At 37.9% G+C, this 20,721-nt stretch overlaps 1 protein-coding gene across 3 annotated transcripts; it reads right to left on the bottom strand.

The window, feature by feature from the left end:
- Positions 1-907: 907 nt before the first annotated feature.
- Positions 908-20,692, bottom strand: scn2b (sodium channel, voltage-gated, type II, beta). Of its 3 annotated transcripts, XR_008156998.1 has the most exons (6): positions 20,470-20,692; positions 11,840-12,006; positions 11,508-11,715; positions 8,391-8,586; positions 8,207-8,274; positions 908-7,216 (listed from the first exon to the last, which is right to left on the bottom strand). XR_008156998.1 is itself a non-coding variant. In XM_052575431.1 (5 exons), exons 1-5 carry the CDS (start codon positions 20,549-20,551, stop codon positions 7,186-7,188), a joined length of 684 nt encoding a protein of 227 aa, XP_052431391.1. In that variant the 5' UTR covers positions 20,552-20,692; the 3' UTR covers positions 908-7,185. The 3 variants fall into 3 exon arrangements, 2 of the variants coding, with proteins under 2 accessions (XP_052431391.1, XP_052431390.1); XM_052575431.1 differs by lacking the exon at positions 8,207-8,274; XM_052575430.1 differs by lacking the exons at positions 8,391-8,586; positions 11,508-11,715; positions 11,840-12,006; positions 20,470-20,692.
- Between the last annotated feature and the right edge of the window lie 29 nt (positions 20,693-20,721).

The following is a 20,721-nucleotide window of genomic DNA, read 5'->3' as shown; positions in this document are numbered from 1 at the left end:
CTGTGGGTGCCTGATGTTGCTCATATTATGTAAAAATATAATGCAAAGCATGGTGGCAAAAATAAAATGTACATGTGTAAATGAGTGTCATTGAATACATGATTATAACTCAATACATAGCAATACAAGTTAACAGTTATGATTACACAATATGTAAATCTCAGTTTTGGTTCATAGTACAATAAAGCATTACTGAACGAAACATTAAAATTAAAAACAATAATAGATACATTCCCCAAAATTAATTTGAGGTCAAAATGGAGAAATATTATAGATGTAACACAGCAATCCTTCATCATGGTACATTTTTATAAAACAAGAAGCAATACTTGATTTATTAAATACTTATTGCAGTACAATATGATGTGGAAGTGTAACATAACACCTGTCAGTCAAAATAAATAAATACATAAAATAAGCCAGTCAGAAGGCGACTGAGTGAGTTAAAGTTTGAGTAAACAGAAGCCAGTGTGGGTGTCGGCTTTGCCCAGCAGAGGGTGAGGCTTCTGGGGCTCAAAATCACTGTGGCTCCAGGCTTTGGGCCTCTGCTGCATGGATGCAGTGTTACAGCATGCACACTAAATTATCATTCATGGTGAAGTAAAATAAGTGCTGAAATACTTTATTTCCATGCTATGTAGACAAATACTGTATATCTTGTATGAGGTTGTGAGAAGAATAACTTGTAAATGAGCCAACATCTCTATGACATTGTCTTGCTTCAATTTAAACATACAGAATGTTTCAATTAGACATATACTGCTACTTTTTGACATCATTCAAGATTACAATATACAAACATATTATATTATATATATATATATATATATATATATATATATATATATATATATATATATATATATATATATATATATATATATATATATATATATATATATATATATTTAAATCAAACTATTTAGAACTATTTAATACTCATGTTTCCTGACCATAACACAAAATATGCTGTAATAATTTAGCTGAGGCTATTCTTTTAAAATTGTTCAATTTAGCAGATGGTATGTGAGGGACCTGCCCCTTCCCTACATTATCTACTACACAGTATGGAGTCTATTACTACGAGTGCACTGAAAGTTCACAATCACTGTGTTCAAAATGGATTCCCATCACATGAAGAAAAAAAAAAAAGAAACTTGTTTTGTTTCTTTTTTTCTCCCCATTTACTTGAAATCAAAGTTTCTTACAGTATTTCCTTTGTATACATACAAATATAATATGATGTCATACATACTTGATTATCTGTTAATCTTTTTTATTAAATGCACATTCATTAATCCAGTATCTTTCATTGGCTTGTTACTCAATTTAAAACCATTTTAGCCTCTTTCAGGACAGATTATATGATTATGTGGGAAATTTGATTATGAGGTTAATAAATTCAGTCAATTAATTTCACAGCTTATACGTTCAATAAGATACTCATGTAAAATAAATTCAAATATATTCCCAAATATATTCCCAATAACACACCACAACATCCTGTACATATCAAACATAATTGATAATATTAACAATCTGATTTCTGTATACATATATTTTTTTTCTTTTTTTTTTTTTCTTTTATCTATAAATAGATCATGTTTAACTAATCATTGCACCTGAAAAATTATGATGTTTATGTGTGAAAGCAATGTTTTGGCATTTTCCATAAATAGGCTATAAAATAGCTGATACTTATTTGATCTTTTGTTTATTCATAATTGGGAAACATCTATAGGTTACGTATGTAACCCTAGTTCCTCGAGGGAACGAGACACTGCGTCAAACAACGCTTTGGGGAACAAGTACCAATGCCGCCAGACTACCAAACCCCTGCCTAGTGTGTATCCGAAGAGCACAGCTTAGGACGAGAGGACAGAAGCGCCTGGAGTGACTGGCATGTCTAGGCCATATAATTTAACAAACGTAGAAGGTGTGGACCACTCCGCAGCATTGCATATGTCCAGCATGGATAAACCTGCTAGGAAGGCCTTGGAGGCCGCTATACCCCGAGTAGAGTGAGCCTTGGCTCCCGACAGCAGGGGACGATCAGAGGACTCATAGGTGGCGTTGATAGCCTCGACTATCCAATGACTAATAGTCTGCTTAGAAGCAGGAGAACCCCTCTTGAGGGGACCGTAGCATACAAGCAATTGATCAGTTTTTCTCCACAGGGCAGCTCTGTGGACGTATGCGTACACAGCGCTCGAACTGGACACATACAATTTAGCTTCGCTTGGTCGGGCTCCTGAAAGGGAGGAGGACAGAAGGCCTGCAGCACTACAGGTCGTGGTGTAACAGAGGGAACCTTAGGAACATATCCTGCTCAAAGGTATATGAATGGTTTGGTCATGCCAGGTGCAAACTCAAGATAAGTGGGGGCCACAGAGAGGGCCTGAAGATCTCCTTCTCTCCGCAGAGGGTTGATAGCCAACAGAAAGGCAGTTTTAAGCGTAAGATGTATGTCTGAAATATCTTGAATGGGTTCAAACCGGGGTTTGCACATTGCTTCTAACACCACAACCAAGTCCCACGGGGGAATACAGGACCGTACTGGAGGTCTCAGCCTCAGCCCACCGCAGAGGAAACGCATATCTAGGGGGTGTCTTCCCAAAGACTGGCCATTGAGAAGGGCATGGTAGGCCACAATGGCCGCCACGTAAACCTTCACCATGGAGTGGATCAACCCTGCAGAGAGCCTGGCCTGTAGAAACTCCAGAACTGTACCAACTGGGCAGTTTGCTGGGTCTAGCTGTCGGTCTCTGCACCATGAGGTGAAGAGTTTCCACCTCAGGGCACAGATTCCTCGTTGAGGGAGCTCTGGATTGGTGGAGGGTCTCAACAACCTCGGTTGAGAGACCAGCTGCTAATAGTTGTGCGTCCTTGGGGCCAGACCCACAGCTTCCAGAACTCCGGGCGAGGGAGAATTATCATGCCCTGCGTGTGTGAGAGTAGGTCTGTCCTGATCAGTATCTCCCATGGAGAGCCTTCGAGGAGCGAGACCAGGTCTGCGAACTATACTCAGCCCAGCCAGAACGGGGCTACTAATAACAGACGGACCCCGTCCCGGTCGTACTCTCGTGAGAACTCCCAGGAGCAGAGCAATAGGGGGAAAGGCGTACAGACGAAGCCTCGGCCAGGTCTGTACCATAGCATCCAGTCCCAGAGGAGCTGGATGAACTAGAGAGAACCAAAGGGGACATTGTAATCTTGAGTCGCAAAAAGGTCTACTTGAGCCCTGCCAAACACTCTCCATATCTGCTTCACCACCTCTGGGTGAAGCCTCCATGCCCCTGTCTCGACAGTATGTCTGCCATATTTAGTTTCCCAGGAATATATACTGCTCTTAATGAGAGGAGTTTGCTCTGGGACCACACAAGGATCTGGTGCCCCGCCTTGTACAAGGGGCGCGAACCCAGACTTCCCTGGTGGTTGATGTAAGAGACCACTGATGTGTTTTCGGTGCGCACCAACACATGGTGACCCCTTAGGTCTGGGAGGAAGTGATTCAATGCACAATAAACTGCTAGCATTTCTAGACAATTGATATGCCATATTAGATGGCCACCGCTCCACAGACCACGGGCAGGGTGGCAACTCATGACTGCACCCCAACCGATGAGAGATGCGTCCGTCACTAGTATTACACGGCGACAAGGAGCTCCCAGCACCGGGCCCTGATTCAAGAACCAAGGTTTCTTCCACATGTCTAAGGCACGGAGGCAGTGCCGCGTGACCTTGATAGTGTGAAGTGGATTGCCTCTCGGGGAAAATCCCTTGGTCTTGAGCCATCACTGTAGGGGTCTCATGTACAGCAGGCCAAGAGGTATCACGTTGGACAGTAAGTGACTGGCCTTCTCTGACTCTCTCAACTGAGATGAGGATCGACTCGATACGAGCAGGGGACAATCGTGCCTGCATCGCGGTGGAATGACATACTACGCCTAGATAGGTTGTTCTCTGAACCGGAGAAAGTACACTCTTCTTGGCGTTCAGTCTCAAACCCAGCTCCCCCATATGTGCGAGAATTACATCTCGATGCTGAGCCGCAACCTGCTCTGACTGAGCTAAAATCAACCAATCGTCGATATTGTTGAGAATGCAGATGCCCTGCATGCGCAGGGGGACCAGAGCCGTGTCTACACATTTTGTGAACTTGCGGGGTGAGAGTGCAAGGCCGAAAGGAAGTACTCGATATTGCTAAGCTTCGCCCCCAAAAGCGAACCTCAGAAACGTCCTGTGTTGTGGAAGGATGGATATGTGGAAGTATGCATCTTTAAGATCCATTGTGACAAACCAGTCCTCTGACCTGATCTGAGCTACAACATGCTTGATTGTGAGCATTTTGAACTTCAATCTTATAACTGAACAATTTAAGACCCTCAAGTCTATAATCGGATGCAACCCCCCATCATTCTTTGGAACTATGAAATACCAGCTGTAAAATCCGGACTCCTTGTCTTGAGGAGGGACCACCTCGATGGCCTCCTTCTCTAATAGGGTTTTCACTTCCTGTTCCATAACCAGACCCTGCCTGGGGCCGACTATCATCGGAATGACCCCGTTGAATATTGGCGGCACAGAGCCAAACTGAATACTGTAGACTTTTTCTACTGTGGACTTCTTGACTTCTATGACTGCCCTAAGATCTTGTTTAGGCTTAGAAGACCTTGGCTGGGATGCTCTGTTTCTGGGCCCTGGATACGAGGAGCTAGGGTGCGGCTGGGGCATCTCCCACACAGATGCCCCAAGAGAGCAAAGAGGGAGGGACTTGTTTGCGGGCCTCCTGAAACCTGTCAACGACAGAATTGACTGCGTCGCCGAACAGACCAGTCGGCTGGATCGGGGCGTCCATGAGGCAGACCCTGTCCCGCTCTTTCATATCAGACAGGGTCAACCATAAGTGCCTCTCCGCGGCCACCATAGCTGCCATGGAGCGCCCAATCGCTCGGGCAGTCTCCTTGGTGGCGCGGAGGGAGGGATCAGTGGTCCTTCTTAGCTCTGAATTATCATGGGACTTGATCTCCTCTCCCTCATCTAGCTCTTTAAGCAGGTCGGCTTGGTACGCCTATAACACTGCCATGGTGTGCAGACATGCACCAGCCTGACCTGCAGCCGCATACCTTTTGCCCGTCAAAGCCGATGTTGTTCTGAGTGGCTTTGAGGGCAATGCCGGGGCCTTCAGAGATGATGCCGTGCTGGGGGACAGATAACTCTCGAGGCGTCTGTTCCACCCGGGGCATCGCTCTATAGACGTGCTCTCCCATCCCCACCAAGTTGCCGCAGTAGTCAGACGAGGGGATGTAGAGGCGGGCTGAAAATGGGCGTTTCCACAACCTGGCGGTCTCATCATGCAGGTCGGGAAAGAATGGAAGGCCCCAGCTGGGAGGTGGCTGACTTGCACGCAGGAAGCGTTCATCGAGCTTGCTTCGATGCAGTTCGGTCGTTTTTTTGGCGGGCCACTCAATACTTAATTTTGCCACCGTGTGAGTAACCACCTCCAAAAGCTCCTCATATTGCTGCGAATGGGGTGGTGAATCCATGTCGACAGATTCCACATCAACCTTCTTGGAGGAAGAGAGCAGAGCGTCGATCCCTCTCCCTGGGTGGAAGGGGCCGCAGAGTGCGCTTCCGACTCCAGAGATTGGGCGCCGGATCTGGCGGAAGTGGAATGAGATAGGGACTGGCCTGTCTCCATTCCCTCCACCATATCCACTTGCGAACTCAAGCAGAAGTGGGACCAGCACCGCGGGAATGCTGGCGATGGCCCCCTCCTCGAAGAGGGCCCCCTGGGAAGGAAGCAGCCGCACCCACATTCGCTCACAGTGCGGACAGTCGGCCCCCTCGAGAGCCAACTCAGCGTGCTTCGCTCCCAGGCAAACCACGCATAAGCTGTGTGTATCCCCACCCGTTATATATCGCAGGCAGGGAGGAACACACAATCTATAAAGTGATTTGTAACCGCCTTCACTATGTTTTGATTTCGCCTTGCTCTTCGGCATGATTTGGAGCTCTAACTGGAGAGACAACAGTGAATAAGACTCACAAGACAAACAAGTGACATTCACACACAGAGCGCTTGCTGAAAGACGCAAAGCTGATGCCAGCTGCGCGGCATGTGCTTTTATAGCTTCCTGGTCGTTTACGTCACCTGCCTGTGACGTCACGCTCTTCCATTGGACTTATCACACACAATATTCAGAGTCGCTCACGCTAAGCGCGTTCCCCAAAGCGTTGTTTGACGAAGCACAAGTTCATGAAGAGGAAATAGAGTTTATTTACATCCAAACTAGCTTTATTTGTTTGTTTATTTATTTACTTATTTGGTAATGGGGGAAATATGTTTTAATAAGGTTAACAAATAAATTAAGAATTCACTTATTTTTACTTTTCATCTATTGCAATGATGATGCTGTTCTGTGATATCTGACCAATTCCTCATGTCACGAAACAGCAAAACATACCCTATTTGTGGAATGTGCCAGATGCTTGTGCAAATTATTATCTTTTTTTTTTTGTGCAAATTATCTGTATCATGCATAAAAAAATTGTCATGCAACGATTGTACATGTTTTGGAGGTGTGCTATGTGCTGTACACTAGTGAATTCTAGATTTTGTTACTGATGTATAGTCATGATCCTGCCTAATAGTCTGCTGTAAAAACAGCATAAGCTTCTAGACCCAACAGGAGCAAACAGGGCACAATGAGAAGGCACACACAAATATACAGGTTATATTTCTACATCCACTTTAGAGGTTGTTGAGGGCAGTGATTTCTCAAGAAACTCTTAAAATGTATAAACACCATAAGGGTAAAAACACTTTGGCAGTTGTAAGGACCTTGTATAATTTAAAATTCATTTCTTAAGAAAATTCTCAGCAGAAATACTGGATGGTTGATATCAATAGAGTTGGTGGCAGTAGTTGAAGAACAAAAAAAATCCATTACTTGACTTTGAAAAAAAGGGTGGTCTAAACGAAGAGTTTTGCAGGAAGTTATCACCTTAACCTGTTATATTGAGTGGAAGAGGCAGCTTGAAACCCTTTGTGATTTCTCACTGGTAACTGGATACCATGGTCTTCCTTTATGACATCTTCCTTTATGACATGTTTGACTGCTACACGAGAAAATCCGAGGAATGTTGAACGAGACCGTTATAGGATGAAGAGTCAAACAAGTGTTATATATCTTCAGGCAGGAGGCTTAAATTTCTGAAAGGTAAAAAGAAAGGCAATGAAAAAAAAGTGAGCATGTTGAATCAGCATGTTGAATATTTACATTGATTCAACTGATATAATTTTTGCATGATTTCCATTTGTGGTTATGTTGTAGGAAAATACCATTACATTTGGCAAATGTTATTCAATTTGATGTTTTATATATATATATATATATATATATATATATATATATATATATATATATATATATATATATATACAGTATTTCAATTATATATATATATAATTGAAATAATTATTTTCAATAAATTCATTCATTATAGATTCATTTGCCAGAACATATGTACTAAAATGTCAAGAAGGTTGGGAAATTTGTTTAATTTCCGAGTCAGTTTTGTCTAATTGTTTGTTTTGTCCAAACACTGATTCAATGATTCACTTGCCTCATTACATATAAATTTGTTTAAAATGCTTGTCAATATACATACTTAAAGGTTTGATTTTATATATATAGGAAGACATTCCTTGGTTAGGTAAAGTATATCAACAGTATATGTATGTACAGTATATATATATATATATATATATATATATATATATATATATATATATATATATATATATATATATATATATATATATATATATATATACACTGTATATATAGAGAGAGTTGTATATAAAACAGATTAAGTATATTTAAGAAAATATGTTTTCAGTTTTTCTACTTCAAAATGCCACATTTAATTAAATGTGTTACTTGCCTTTTTAAAAACTGAAATTCACAAGCATCTGGAATGCCAATTGAACATACAACATACCACCAGCACAAAGACATTACAGAACCCAACCAGATAAAGCAAGACTACAAACAGATTGATAGTAACCAGGTAATTAGGGTCTAGAACTCAGAGAACATAAAGAACAGGCTAATAAAACGAAGATGGAGAACTTGAAAGTGCTACTGTCAACCAAAGTCACATGACCCATCAAAACACACTTGCTAGCAATTATTTTTACCAGAATGTGTAGGATGGAGCTCCACCATCCGTTAGGCCTCCAGGGCTAAGATGGCGGGTTAGGGCTGTCTGTTTCAGGATTCAAAGTAAGCAGTTTGTTTATAGAGAAGAGCTCTTTATTACACAAAAAAAAAAAAAAAAAAAAAAAAAAAAAAAAACATAAAAGAAAAGAAAGAAATTCTTACTTTGTAGCTTCTTCTGTGCCTCCTTCTCCATCTGCTTTGCCCTCTTCCTCCATCTTCTGCTCATCTGAGATCAGCTCCTGGTTTTTATGTCTGCGAATACACTTCACCACTACCATGGACAGAATAAGCAAAGCTAGAATTCCCCCCACAGATGCCCCGATGGCAACAGCAATGGTCGAATCTCTTGGTGGCGGCACTGGGCAGAGGAAGACAAAAATTGAGGAAAATGAAATAACTCAGAGTAGCATATTATTAAATAGCAAAAAAATAATAATACAATCATATACACACACACACACACACACACACACACACACACACACACACACACACACATCTACACCCTTGTTAATCACATATAATTTCGCTCCGATTTTAGGAATAAATTATGGGTAGGGTTACGTTTAGGGGTAGGGACTGGGTTAAGTCTGAATTTTTGGAAAATAATGTTGATCTAGTATCATCAAAAGGTGTTGATCCAGGAACATGTCTTACTTGGCAAAATCACTTGGCTGAACATATATATATATATGTTAGTGGTGGGCCGGAACAGCATTAACGTGCTGCATTGATGGGAGAATCTTATCGGGCGATAAAAAAAATAAATAAATATCGCCAATAATCTATTCTCAAAGTTGGGTTGAGAGCTGGGTCTATACTAGGCAAACTATTTCATGAGTTCACGCTTACATATAAATAGCTGAGTTATGGTTTGCGTATTTGGCGTGCTTTCCGGGGAAGGGCTCCGAGCTCGGGAATGGCCCGAACCTAGAGTACCCCCACTTCCCCGTCTGATTATAAGTGAACTGAAGTGAGGAGACGGGGTGAAGGAAAGATGCTGATTAACTGATAGAGGTAAGTCAGCGATATTTATACTATGGGATTGATTACTAGATTGTGGTCTACCTGTGTTGATTAGGCTAAGTATCTGGCGCGCTCCTCGCGAACCTTGTTACGAGAACGTCATGATGACTTTCACCTTAATATTTTAGCGCGGATGTTTTCCTGACTGAATTGCACTGTAGGGGGCGAGAACGAGTCTTCGAACCTGTGTGTATACCTACTGTGAAATTACCACATCAACGTGACGTGCTAACATGGATGCAGCTGAAGTTGTCGGGTTAGCTTCATGGATTTTATTATTTTTTTAAGAGGCTTCCGTGTGCAGTCCGTGTTTGTTACGTGTGTGGTGCAGAAGCAGCACAGACTCATACTCATTGTGCTTTCACACAGGACACGTTTGCAGTTCGCTACTCGGTACGTAAACGATCGCTGCACTGCTGCAGACACAACGCTCCTGGAATGCACTGATGGACCGCAACTGCGTGAAAGCAGGAATCCGTTAACATGTGTGTAAAAAAGGTGTGTAAAAAACACGAAACACATACTTTGGCAAAATTCAAATGAGCCATTTTAATCTAGATTAATCTAGATTAATTCCAAGGTTACAGTGAAATTAATCTAGATTACAAAAATTAATCTATACCCACCACTAATATATATGGCTCAGCAGTAAATGTAATGCATTAAAATATAGCGTAACTCTATTTTCAACTTTTCAATCATGTCCTTAATTTATGGAATATAAATAGCCAATGTGATATACAGGTGCTTCTCAATTAATTAGCATCTACAAAAAGCTGGTCAGCAGTAGGAAGCATGAAGTGGTTTCTTGGTAAACCAGTGCAGTGACTTTGGTTTTCAAAAACACAATGGACCAACACCAGCAGATGACAGTGCACCCAAATCATCACAGACTTTGCAAACGTAACACTGGGCTTTAAGCAACTTGGAATCTGAGCTTCTCAACCCTTCCTCCAGACTCTAGGACCTTTGTTTCCAAATGAAATAGAAAACTTGCTCTCATCTAAAAAGAGGGCTTTGGACCACTGGGCAACAGTCCAGTTTTCCTTCTCCTTAGCCCAGGTAAGATGCCTCAAGGACGCCTTCTGTATCCAAATTCCCTGAGACGTCTGTGTGTGGTGGTACTTGATGCCTTGACTCAAGCCTCAGTCCATTCCTTGTGAAGTTCACTCAAATTCTTGAATTGACAATTCAAGGACAAGGAGGACCTTATGAGGACAATCTTCATAAGGCTTCGTTTCTCTCGGTTGGTTGTGCATCTTTTTTTTTTTCTCAACACATTTTCCTTCCACACAACTTTCTGTTAACATGTTTGGATGCAGCACTCTGTGAACAACCAGCTTCTTTGGCAATGAATGTTTGTGGCTTACCCTCCTTGTGAAGGGTGTCAATGATTGACTTAACTGTCAGATGTCTTCCCCATGACTGTGTAGCCTAGTGAACCAAACTATAAGATCATTTTGAAGGCTCAGGAAACCTTCGCAGGTGTTTTGAATTGATTAGTTGATTGGCATGTCACCATATTCTAATTTCTTGGTGGGTTTTTGTTAAATGTGAGCCAAATCATCACAATTAAAATAACCAAAGACTTAAACTACTTCCGTCTGTATGCATTGAAATTATTTAATACCGGAATTTCACAATTTGAGTTGAATTACTGAAATAAATTAACTTTTTCAAGACATTCTAATTTATTGAGAAGCAACTGTATGATGTGAAAAGGGAGAAGAACGAGTTCAAACTCTGATCACTTGCGTCAAAAAGAATGCATAACTTGCTTTATCACCTTTACCTTTGTCGCTTCAAAAAAATGTTAGTGGGCGAGGTTAGTGTAAAAAGCCACTATTTGAATTTAATGTAAATAGACACTCTATTTAAGATATTTTACTTGTGTTGAAAAGGGCGTCTGCAAACAACTGGCTAAAGGGACTGCATATGTTTAGCTTTTTACTTCTGGTGATTGTATTTATGCTTCAAAATCTATATAATTTGTATTCATATGTAAAGATTATCATTATGAAAATAAAAACATTTTAGAATCATAAACATTTGTAGTTCACAGAGCTTATTGTTTATAATAATCCAAAGGCCACTAGAAAATGGGCTTTTTGTTGAGCGAACAACTCACATCATCAGTGTAGCCCTCTATTCCAATTCTGGACTTAACAACACCTGCAATAAGGAAACACCATTCATCACAGCCTCTCCTAAAATAACCCGGGTAGAGCTTCTTGGCCCATACTGAAGCCTTACATTCAGTCCGGACGTAGACCTGAATGGTGCCGTGGCCTAGGATGCGGTCTGGAGGGTTGCGTACATAGCAGTTGTAGATGCCCTCGTCTGTCAACTGCACATCTGAGATAGTGATGCTCAGGTCGTTCTTATCCAGGTTTCCAGAAAATGTGACTCGATCTCCAAATCGGCTCGGTTTTGGTGTTATCTTGTTCTTATAGGTCATGAACTTGGAAAAGGAGACATTTTGGATGAAGGGAGATTGAGAAAGGTAATGAAAAAATGGAATTGTGTAATTTTAAAGAACTGATAACACAATGGTATTAACGTGTTTAGTCTTTCATTTCTCTCACCATTTCTTCTGTGCTGTTGCTTGTCTCCTGATAGGTCCAGTTCATGGCAAACTTGCTGGGATCCAGCTTGTAGCATGAAGTGAATGCACAGGGGATTCTGACAACAGTCCCATTGAGAGCGAGAATCTGTGGTGGCACCAGCACATCCATGGAATTCACTGGACAGGCTACAAGAGATGCAAATATACACATGTCTATGGCATCTGATTGGTGAGATACTTCTGTAAAGTGTATGTTTTATATATATGCAGTGTGCATGATTTTTTTTCAGGTAAATTAAAATGTCATTTTCAAAATTTACTTACAAAGTGGTTTGAGCTGTTGCCATATAGTTTCTAATGATGAATATATAATTATATTTCAAACACATTTTAAAAGTTAATTTTTTTTTTTATAGAATGGCTAGTTTTGACTGTAAATTTGGATTGGATGAGACTTGTTCAAGTTGGTAATATTTTATTTATGAAAGAAGTCTCGTATGCTCACCAAGAACAGCATTTAGTTATAGCAGCATACAGTTAAATATTGGGAATATTGGGAAATATTATTACAAGTTAAAACAATTATTTACTCTTTGGATATTTTGTTTTTAAATATAATTTATTGCAATAATTGCAAATCTGAATTTTTTAGCATCAGTACTCAAATGTTACAGGATACATCAAAAATCATTTTAATAAGAAAATTTAGTGCTTAAGTATTTTTATTATTGTTACTATTATCAGTTTTGAAAACAGTTATGATGCTTTTTTTATTTGTAAACTCTGATACATTATTATTAGTAGTAGTATTATTTGTAGAATAGAAAAATCATAGAAAATCACAGAACAGTTTTTAAGTCACTTTTGATCAATTTAATGCATCTTTGCTGAATAAAGTATTAAGTTGCTATACACACAAACACGCACGCATGCACGCACGCACACACACACACACACACACACACACACACATATATATATATATATATATATATATATATATATATTACAGCCCAAGAATCTGAGACCACATTGAGAATCTCTGATGAGGCATTATGAAATGTATGCTTTCACTTAAACATAAACATTTGCTATCAAAGTCTCAGACTTTTAAATCCCAATAAATGTTAAATATTTCAATATGTATTATAGTATTAATGTCATTTTAATCTAAGCAATATGTTAACAATGTTGTCAAGTTCAGTGTGAATAAATTACTTCTTAATCTGTATCTTTATTAAGCATAAACTTTCAGTTGCATTGCTATTACTAATTGGCAAAAAAATATTTTATCCTGAATTCTAAAGGTTTATTTCCTCCACCTCTGCACCATTTCATCCCTCTGCAGTCAGGAGTTTTGTGTTTCTGGACAAGTTCCCACTACTGCAGCAGTTATGCTTTATCGGCCCGGCTCTCTGCAGCAGTAGCAGCAACTTCGTCACACCCTCCCATCCCATCCCATTCCATCCCCACCCCCCTCAAAGTGCTGCAGTTTAGTCCGTTCCCCTCCCTTTAGAAAAATCAGGTGTCCTCATGGATAGAGAGCAAGAACTACAGCAGCTGTGTTCAGAGAAAACACACATACACACACAATCCTTACACATATGTGAAATGCTTCAGTAACTATTGTGATTTATAGTGCGCTAAACCCAGAGTGCTAACAAGGCAACATTGAGCTATACAGATATACAACAATATATTGTATACATAACAGTTTGTGTGTGTGTGCTACAAATGATGCAGTACTGCATCATATCACTGTATCCTACATAGGCTCTCAGTGTGGGCTGAAGTACACACACACACACACACACACACACACACACGTTCAGCATAAACACACACACACACACACATGCAGAGTCAGCACTTGGCCCAGCGTGTTACTCAATAGAGGCACTACGTCAATGTCTTCTCCACCCACCCTTTTACCTTCATGTATATTTAGTCTGTTTCTCTCTGCGGTCTTTAAAGACGCTTGAAAACTCCTTCACATACACCATGCTCATTTAATCAGTACATCCATGCATTTCTTTCAATAGAATCAGGAAATATAAGCCATATTGTTGTAGTTTGAAAGCTACACAGTGAATCTTGACTCTTGTTTGCGAATGTTTGTGTTTATATAAGGGGTCTGACTAACACTGACATCTCTAGCCCACTCTTGGGGTAATGATTTGATAGTTATATACCAACATTCACCAGTTCAGAGATCTGTAGGCATAACATACTGCAGTGAAGCTCTCTCTCACACAGCAGTCCTTGACAACCCCCCCCCCCCATCCCTACACCCTCCCTGCGCTGTCTGTGTCCTCTTTTTCTGCTCTCAAGGTTATGCGAAAAGGAGAAATGTGGACAAGGTACATTGTGGCGGTGGATATGCATGCAAAAACTAATAATACTGACAAACACACAAAGACTGAAATACAGTACATACAATTCCTGGTAGATTACTTATAAATTGTAATCTATTCCTGATTCAAAAATACATATGAGATTACACACATTTAATCTGATTACTTTTAGATTTATTTTGATCTAACGTGTTTATCGTATCGTGTTCATTTCAATTCAAGTTTATATGGATATTGCTTAAAACTATGGAAGCGTATGGGTAGCAATATTCAATTTGGAATGTAATATGCAAAATGACAATGCAATATGTAAAATGGCAATGCATTTCTGTATTTACATTTACATTTTCCAATACATTTGTGCAATGTATGGCGCAAAGTTAAAATGAAAATTAAATTACATAATTGTCATTTGCCATTTCACACACTAATTTTAATATTTTAATAATATGAAAATGTATTACAGAAATGATTAGATATGTATAACATGCTCAAGCAAAAACTGTGGCAAAATTATCATTCACATGCTATTTTTCTTAATTGCATTAACAATGTGCACATTGAAAATGCATTCCGAGCCGATCACGTCTCCGCCCCCTCACGCCATGTCAATCACTGCGTGAACAAGGCGGGGCTTGCAGAAGGTCAAGATACTCAATACTCAATAAGAGGATTCAAGTGAGAGAACATGGACAAGACAGTTGGTCCGTGTACATTTTGATCATTTCGGTTTATGGCTTCAATATTTCATTCAGACTTGTGGGCGGATTTCATTCTTTCTGACAGAATAAGAGTCAGTGCGAGTGAAGCACTGTAATGTCTGAAACCACCGCTCACTGTTAATAAGCATAATATTTGAATCAGATGTAGCTGGGCACATAATTCGTGCTGCTGCGACCTGCAAAATATTTCTAGGTTGTAATATTGTATGAATATTGTCCCACTGATAAATACAGTGCAAATAGTTATGTCTGTAGGATTTTTTGGGAAGGTAAGTCTGGCCAGTTATACAGCAACGCAAGTCAGACGAGTCTGAAGATCTGAGCTGAATTTGGTGAAACATTAAAGTTCTAGTCTGTGTCAATTACTCTCATAATAAATAATAATGATAATGTTACCAGTATTTTTTAGGACTATAAGTCGCACCTAAGTATAAAATACCTCATGAGGAGGAAAAAAAACATATATAAGTCGCACTGGACTAAGTTGCATTTATTCAGAACCAAGAGAAAACATTACCGTCTACAGCCGTGAGAGGGCGCTCTGGGGTGGGCTACAGGAGCACTGAGCAGCATAGAGCGCCCTCTCGCGGCTGTAGGCTGTAGATCTTGGTTCTTTTGTCTATGTTCACGTCAAATTAATTTTGATAAATAAGTCGCACCTGACTGTAATTCGCAGGACCAGCCAAACTATGAAAAGAAGTGCGACTTATAATCCGGAAAATGCGGTAAATATATGTTGTCTTTCTCAAGCCCAACAAAGAAGACTAAAAAGAGAAACATCATTCAATTTAATATGTAATAAAAGGAATATTACTAATTTATTTAAGAAATGCAACTATATTAATTTTCACAATTATTTATTAATGTCACACACACATACCTAGTGCCTTACGACTTAAAAGATGAGAGTGGTAAATGTTACAGACATGGAACTGTTCAGTCTATTATTGATTTTTATTTCCACTTCACTTTTATCAAAAGAGACAGAACTATTTGCACTGTATTTATCAGTGGGACAATATTCATACAATTCTACAACCTAGAAATAATTTGCAGGTAGCAGCAGCACGAATTATGTGCCCAGCTACATTTGATTCAAATATTATGCTTATTAACAGTGCGTGGTGGTTTCAGACATCACAGTGCTTCACTCACACTGACTCTTATTCTGTCTAAAAGAATGAAAAGTCTGAGCTGAAGGTGGAGCGATTTGACAAATCAGATGAAAGCAGCGTTTCAGCTCCGCCCACAAGTGCGAATGAAATATTGAAGCCATAAACCGAAATGATCAAAACGTACACGGACCAACTGTCTTGTCCATGTTCTCTCACTTGAATCCGGCTCGGAATGCATTTTCAATGTGCACATTGAATTGTGCTACATTCATTCCGGGACAATTAAGAAAAATAGCATTCGAATGATAATTTTGCCACAGTTTTTGCTTGAACATGTTATACATATCTAATCATTTCAGCAATACATTTTAATTTTAATTTTGCAACTTATAAAGCATTCAAATTAGGATTCATTTTACATATTAAAACTAGTGTGTAAAATGGCAAATTAAAATTATGTAATTTAATTTTAATTTTCATTTTGCACCATACGTTGCACAAATGTATTGGAAAATGTAAATGTAAATGTAAATACAGAAATGCATTGCCATTTTACATATCACATTCCAAATTGAATACTGCTACCCATACGCTTCCATATAAAACAATGCATATAGTTTCAAATCAGCTTTAAAGAAAATATTTCTTTCATTGTTAATGTTTGTTTCAAAGTCATCTGACCAAACCGGAAAACGAGTCTCATCGCATCCGCTTGTCGGTGAAAATGTTAACATCAGAGTGAACTGATAGCGATATCTATGGACATTGTTATTGTTTTATTCCATTTTAATATCTGAACATGTAAGAAGAAAAACAAAACATTTGCATATGTGACCCTGGGCCACAAAACCAGTCATAAGGGTCTTTTTTTTTACTGAGATATAATTTAATTCCATGAATGAATAAGCTTTCCCTTGATGTATGGTTTGTTATGATCGGACAATATTTGGCTGAGATACAAGTATTAGCAAATCTGGAATCTGAGGGTGCAAAAAAATATCTAAATATTGAGAAAACTACCTTCAAATTTATCCAAATTAAGTTCATAGCAATGCATATTACTAATCAAAAATTACATTTTGATATATTTATGGTAGGAAATTTACAAAATGTCTAAATATCCTGATGATTTTGGCATAAAAGAAAAATCAGTCATTTTTGACCCATATAATGCATTCTTGATTTGCATCAAATATGGGTCAAAAAGACTGATTGAACATGTAAAGCAACAATTAAAATGTGTGCTTATAATGATTACAGAGTCTGATCTACCCAATGGCATGAACACAAGCAAATATGTCGTAAAAAAAAATAAAAAAAATAACGCAATCGCAAGCACGCTATTTTAGCTTATTTTTCAATCTCTAATCTTTCATTGCAGGTCATGATTTTTTCAAGGGATTCATACCCAAGTATTCCACATTTTAAATCCAATTCCATGCCGGCTGAGCTAATGAGCTGTAATCATAAATGTGTATGAAATCGATAAAACAATCTCGTTGTTTTAATGCCTCTAGTGTTAATTTCTGTTGGAAACTGCAGTAATGTGTACTTATTGGTACATATTTCTTGTTTTGCGTATGAAAGGAATTTTGCATGATGTTCCACAGAAGAAAGAACATCCTATCCACTTTATTTTAACGTAAGAGAGTGTGCGAATGTTTGTAACTTGAACGTTTGAGGCTTCTGCTTTGAGTTATTCAACATACAAAAAAGTAGGCTACATGGTGAGTCATGCTGCTAGATATTGCAAACTAGTATTTATTATCATATTATGTTAATTTATCACCATAACCATTACATTGCTGGTTTGTAGTGAAGCTAGTTTTACCATTTACTGCACTTTGTTAATCAGGTTTTTTTTAGCGGCTAATGATTTGGAAGTGTCACACATTCAGAGGAAATAGCTAACTGCTGCTTGGCAAGATAAGGTTCAGAGTAACGTGATGGTGAATAAAAGCTGACAGAATTTTCATTTGAGGGTGAATACATTTTTTATCCTTTAATAGACTTACTCCAGTAATGGTTTATATATATTTTTTTTCATCCTTTTTCTTTTTTGGGCATGTGTTTTAAAATGTTTTATTGCAAGAAGTCTCTTATGCTTACTATGGATGAATTATTGGATTTAAAAAAAAAAAAAAAAAACTGTAGTGTAGTGTACCTTTACACTGAAGAAGAAGAGGAGGCGGTTTAAAAAGTGACACTGAGTTCAATAGCTTTTAGGGCTTGTGGAATAATTCAGTATTTTCAAGGATGCTGACTGAAATGTATTATTAAGTTCAATCTCCTGGAGACTAGGATGCCTCACAAATATTGTTAAAATCCATAGTATTTATCTACAAACCTGAATGTGGTATTGATATACAAATAATTTTTACCCAGGGAAGTTAAGGCCAAGATCTCGTGGAATGAAACCTTGTATTACAATACATAACATATTTGAACACATTTCTAAATGCTACTGCAATAGCAAAAAAATAAAATAAAATAAAATAAAATAATATATAATAAATAAATAAATAAATAAATTAATAAATTAATGATAATAATAATAATAATAATAATAATAATAATAATAATAATAATAATAATAATATCAATTAATTAATTTGAAGACATTAACTGTGCATTTTTATGGAGATTGGAAATCTATGTTTAGAATATGTCTAATAGCTCTTAGATTCCTACATATGGCCATATCATGTAAGCGTAATAAATAATTTAAGATTAGAAGTATGAGGATTTTTGGAGCTAGACAGTTAAGTGAAACTGGGTTTTAATTGCAGGTCATGTTCCTCTTCTGTCACTGAAACACTGGGTTTTACGCCCTCTAGAGGCTTTAAAAAAAAAAAAAAAAAAAAAAAAAAAAAGGAATATTCATTGTTTGCACTTGAACTTGAATCAAACTTCCAAATTCAGCTGTGTGAAACTCTTCTGATGTGTACATCTCCCTTTCCTTTATTATTAAGCCTTAAATGAACAGTAGTTTGCTAAGAAATATTAATGAATTATTATTTGTGAACTAAACCACATGGATTATGCACAAAAAAGTAGGTCATCCGCCTTCGGTGGAAAAATATAATCCTCATGCAACCTTTAACAGAAATGGTCTTATGAGGCCACAGCTGTAGCAATAAACACATCTGCAAAATAACCAGAACATTCATATTGGTTATGCCGGTTCATTAATTATTTTAACTAAACTTTGCCACATTGGAATTATTAGGTTTTATCTGCATTCTGAGCTGTTTTGAGATATTGAGTTTAGTATTCCAGAGAACCCCAAAATGTACACAGATTGCAAAAGAACCATCACATGTGAATAACTCAAGTTTGACAAAAATGTCAGATATAGCTTTAGAATTCCAAGCCAACGACTTGTTTGCTTGTTCAGACATTTATACATATATACATATCAAGAAAGAAGTACATGAAACTTCTGTTCAATATTCATTCACTTCATCAGGCCAATTTTCCGCAACCAAAATTATTGTATTATTATAAAGTATTAATAATACAAATAATAATTAATAATATTATAAATATATAATTTATAATATTGATATTATTATGTGTAGTAGTGGTAGTAGCAGTATTTAATATTATTATTACTATTATTATTATGTTTTTTATTTATCTATTTCTGTATCTTTTATCAATATCTTTATTGAACTGTCAATGGGAGGTGGGATATGGAGTTCATTAACTTGCATTTTATTTATTGCATTTAAAGTATTTCCTTTTTTTTTTTCACCAACGAACATAGCTCGAAACGAGGCAGAATATATTTGTCCCAGAGCAGCAGCACTGTTTTATTTTGAATGAGTCAGCGTTTTGAAGGAATCGTTTGAGAGAAAGATTCTGACTCGCTCATAAAAAACATTCATTTGTTGCCACTTACTGGTGTAACGATGTAACTTCAAGAAAGCGTCACTGAAAATAAATAAATAAATGAACGGAGTGATAGAATTTAAACCATATATTGACTCTATATCGACAATACGACACGGACCTAAATGTACAATGTTAAACAGATCATTAAACCCGCAGCGCTGCTCAATGTTTATCAAAGCTGCTCTTCTGAAACACCCAGAAATGCTGAATTCTTTATGACAATGGATATGAAAATAAGACATATATCCTGTTTATTTTCCATAGTCAAGCTGAACGCGCTCACAACGGCTTCAAAATCAAAACAATACTGATGGCGATGAGGAAAAACATCACAACGGTGTATTTGACAGATGATTTGTATGAACTATCAAATGATATGATGTAATGACATATTCCTAATTTTCATGAGCATCCTTTAACGGATAGCTAGACATGGCTAGATTAACACAACTGTTTGACTGATACATTGAAATTAATTAAAACGTCGAATGGTCATTTTAATGGTGCGTTTCATTTATTATTATTATTATTTTCCCACATATTAAAAGCTTTTTTACTTACCCAGAAATACCATCAATGCAACACAGGATAATTTCAAAGCGGACGCCCACTGCGTTTCTCCAAAATGCAATAAAATAGGCATTTTGGTCGATGACAATAAACGTGGCGGAAAATAAGAACAGAAAAGCTTTTGATATATATTTCTTCGTTTCAATTATACTTAAAAAAACACGTAAAATGTTTTTATTTTGTGCTATGATATGGCTGGCAGTGTCTGCAGAAGGAAAACTGGTTGATAGTATGGTTGTGGTT

The sequence above is a fragment of the Carassius gibelio genome, chromosome B15 (genome assembly GCF_023724105.1).
Source record: "Carassius gibelio isolate Cgi1373 ecotype wild population from Czech Republic chromosome B15, carGib1.2-hapl.c, whole genome shotgun sequence".
Classification (NCBI taxonomy): domain Eukaryota; kingdom Metazoa; phylum Chordata; class Actinopteri; order Cypriniformes; family Cyprinidae; genus Carassius; species Carassius gibelio.
Note: the sequence above shows the minus strand (reverse complement) of the source record. Positions and strands in the feature narration are given on the sequence as shown.

Excerpts from the sequence above, each read along its gene's own strand:
- scn2b (XM_052575430.1), bottom strand. The coding sequence starts at position 6,005 with ATGCCGAAGAGCAAGGCGAAATCAAAACATAGTGAAGGCGGTTACAAA.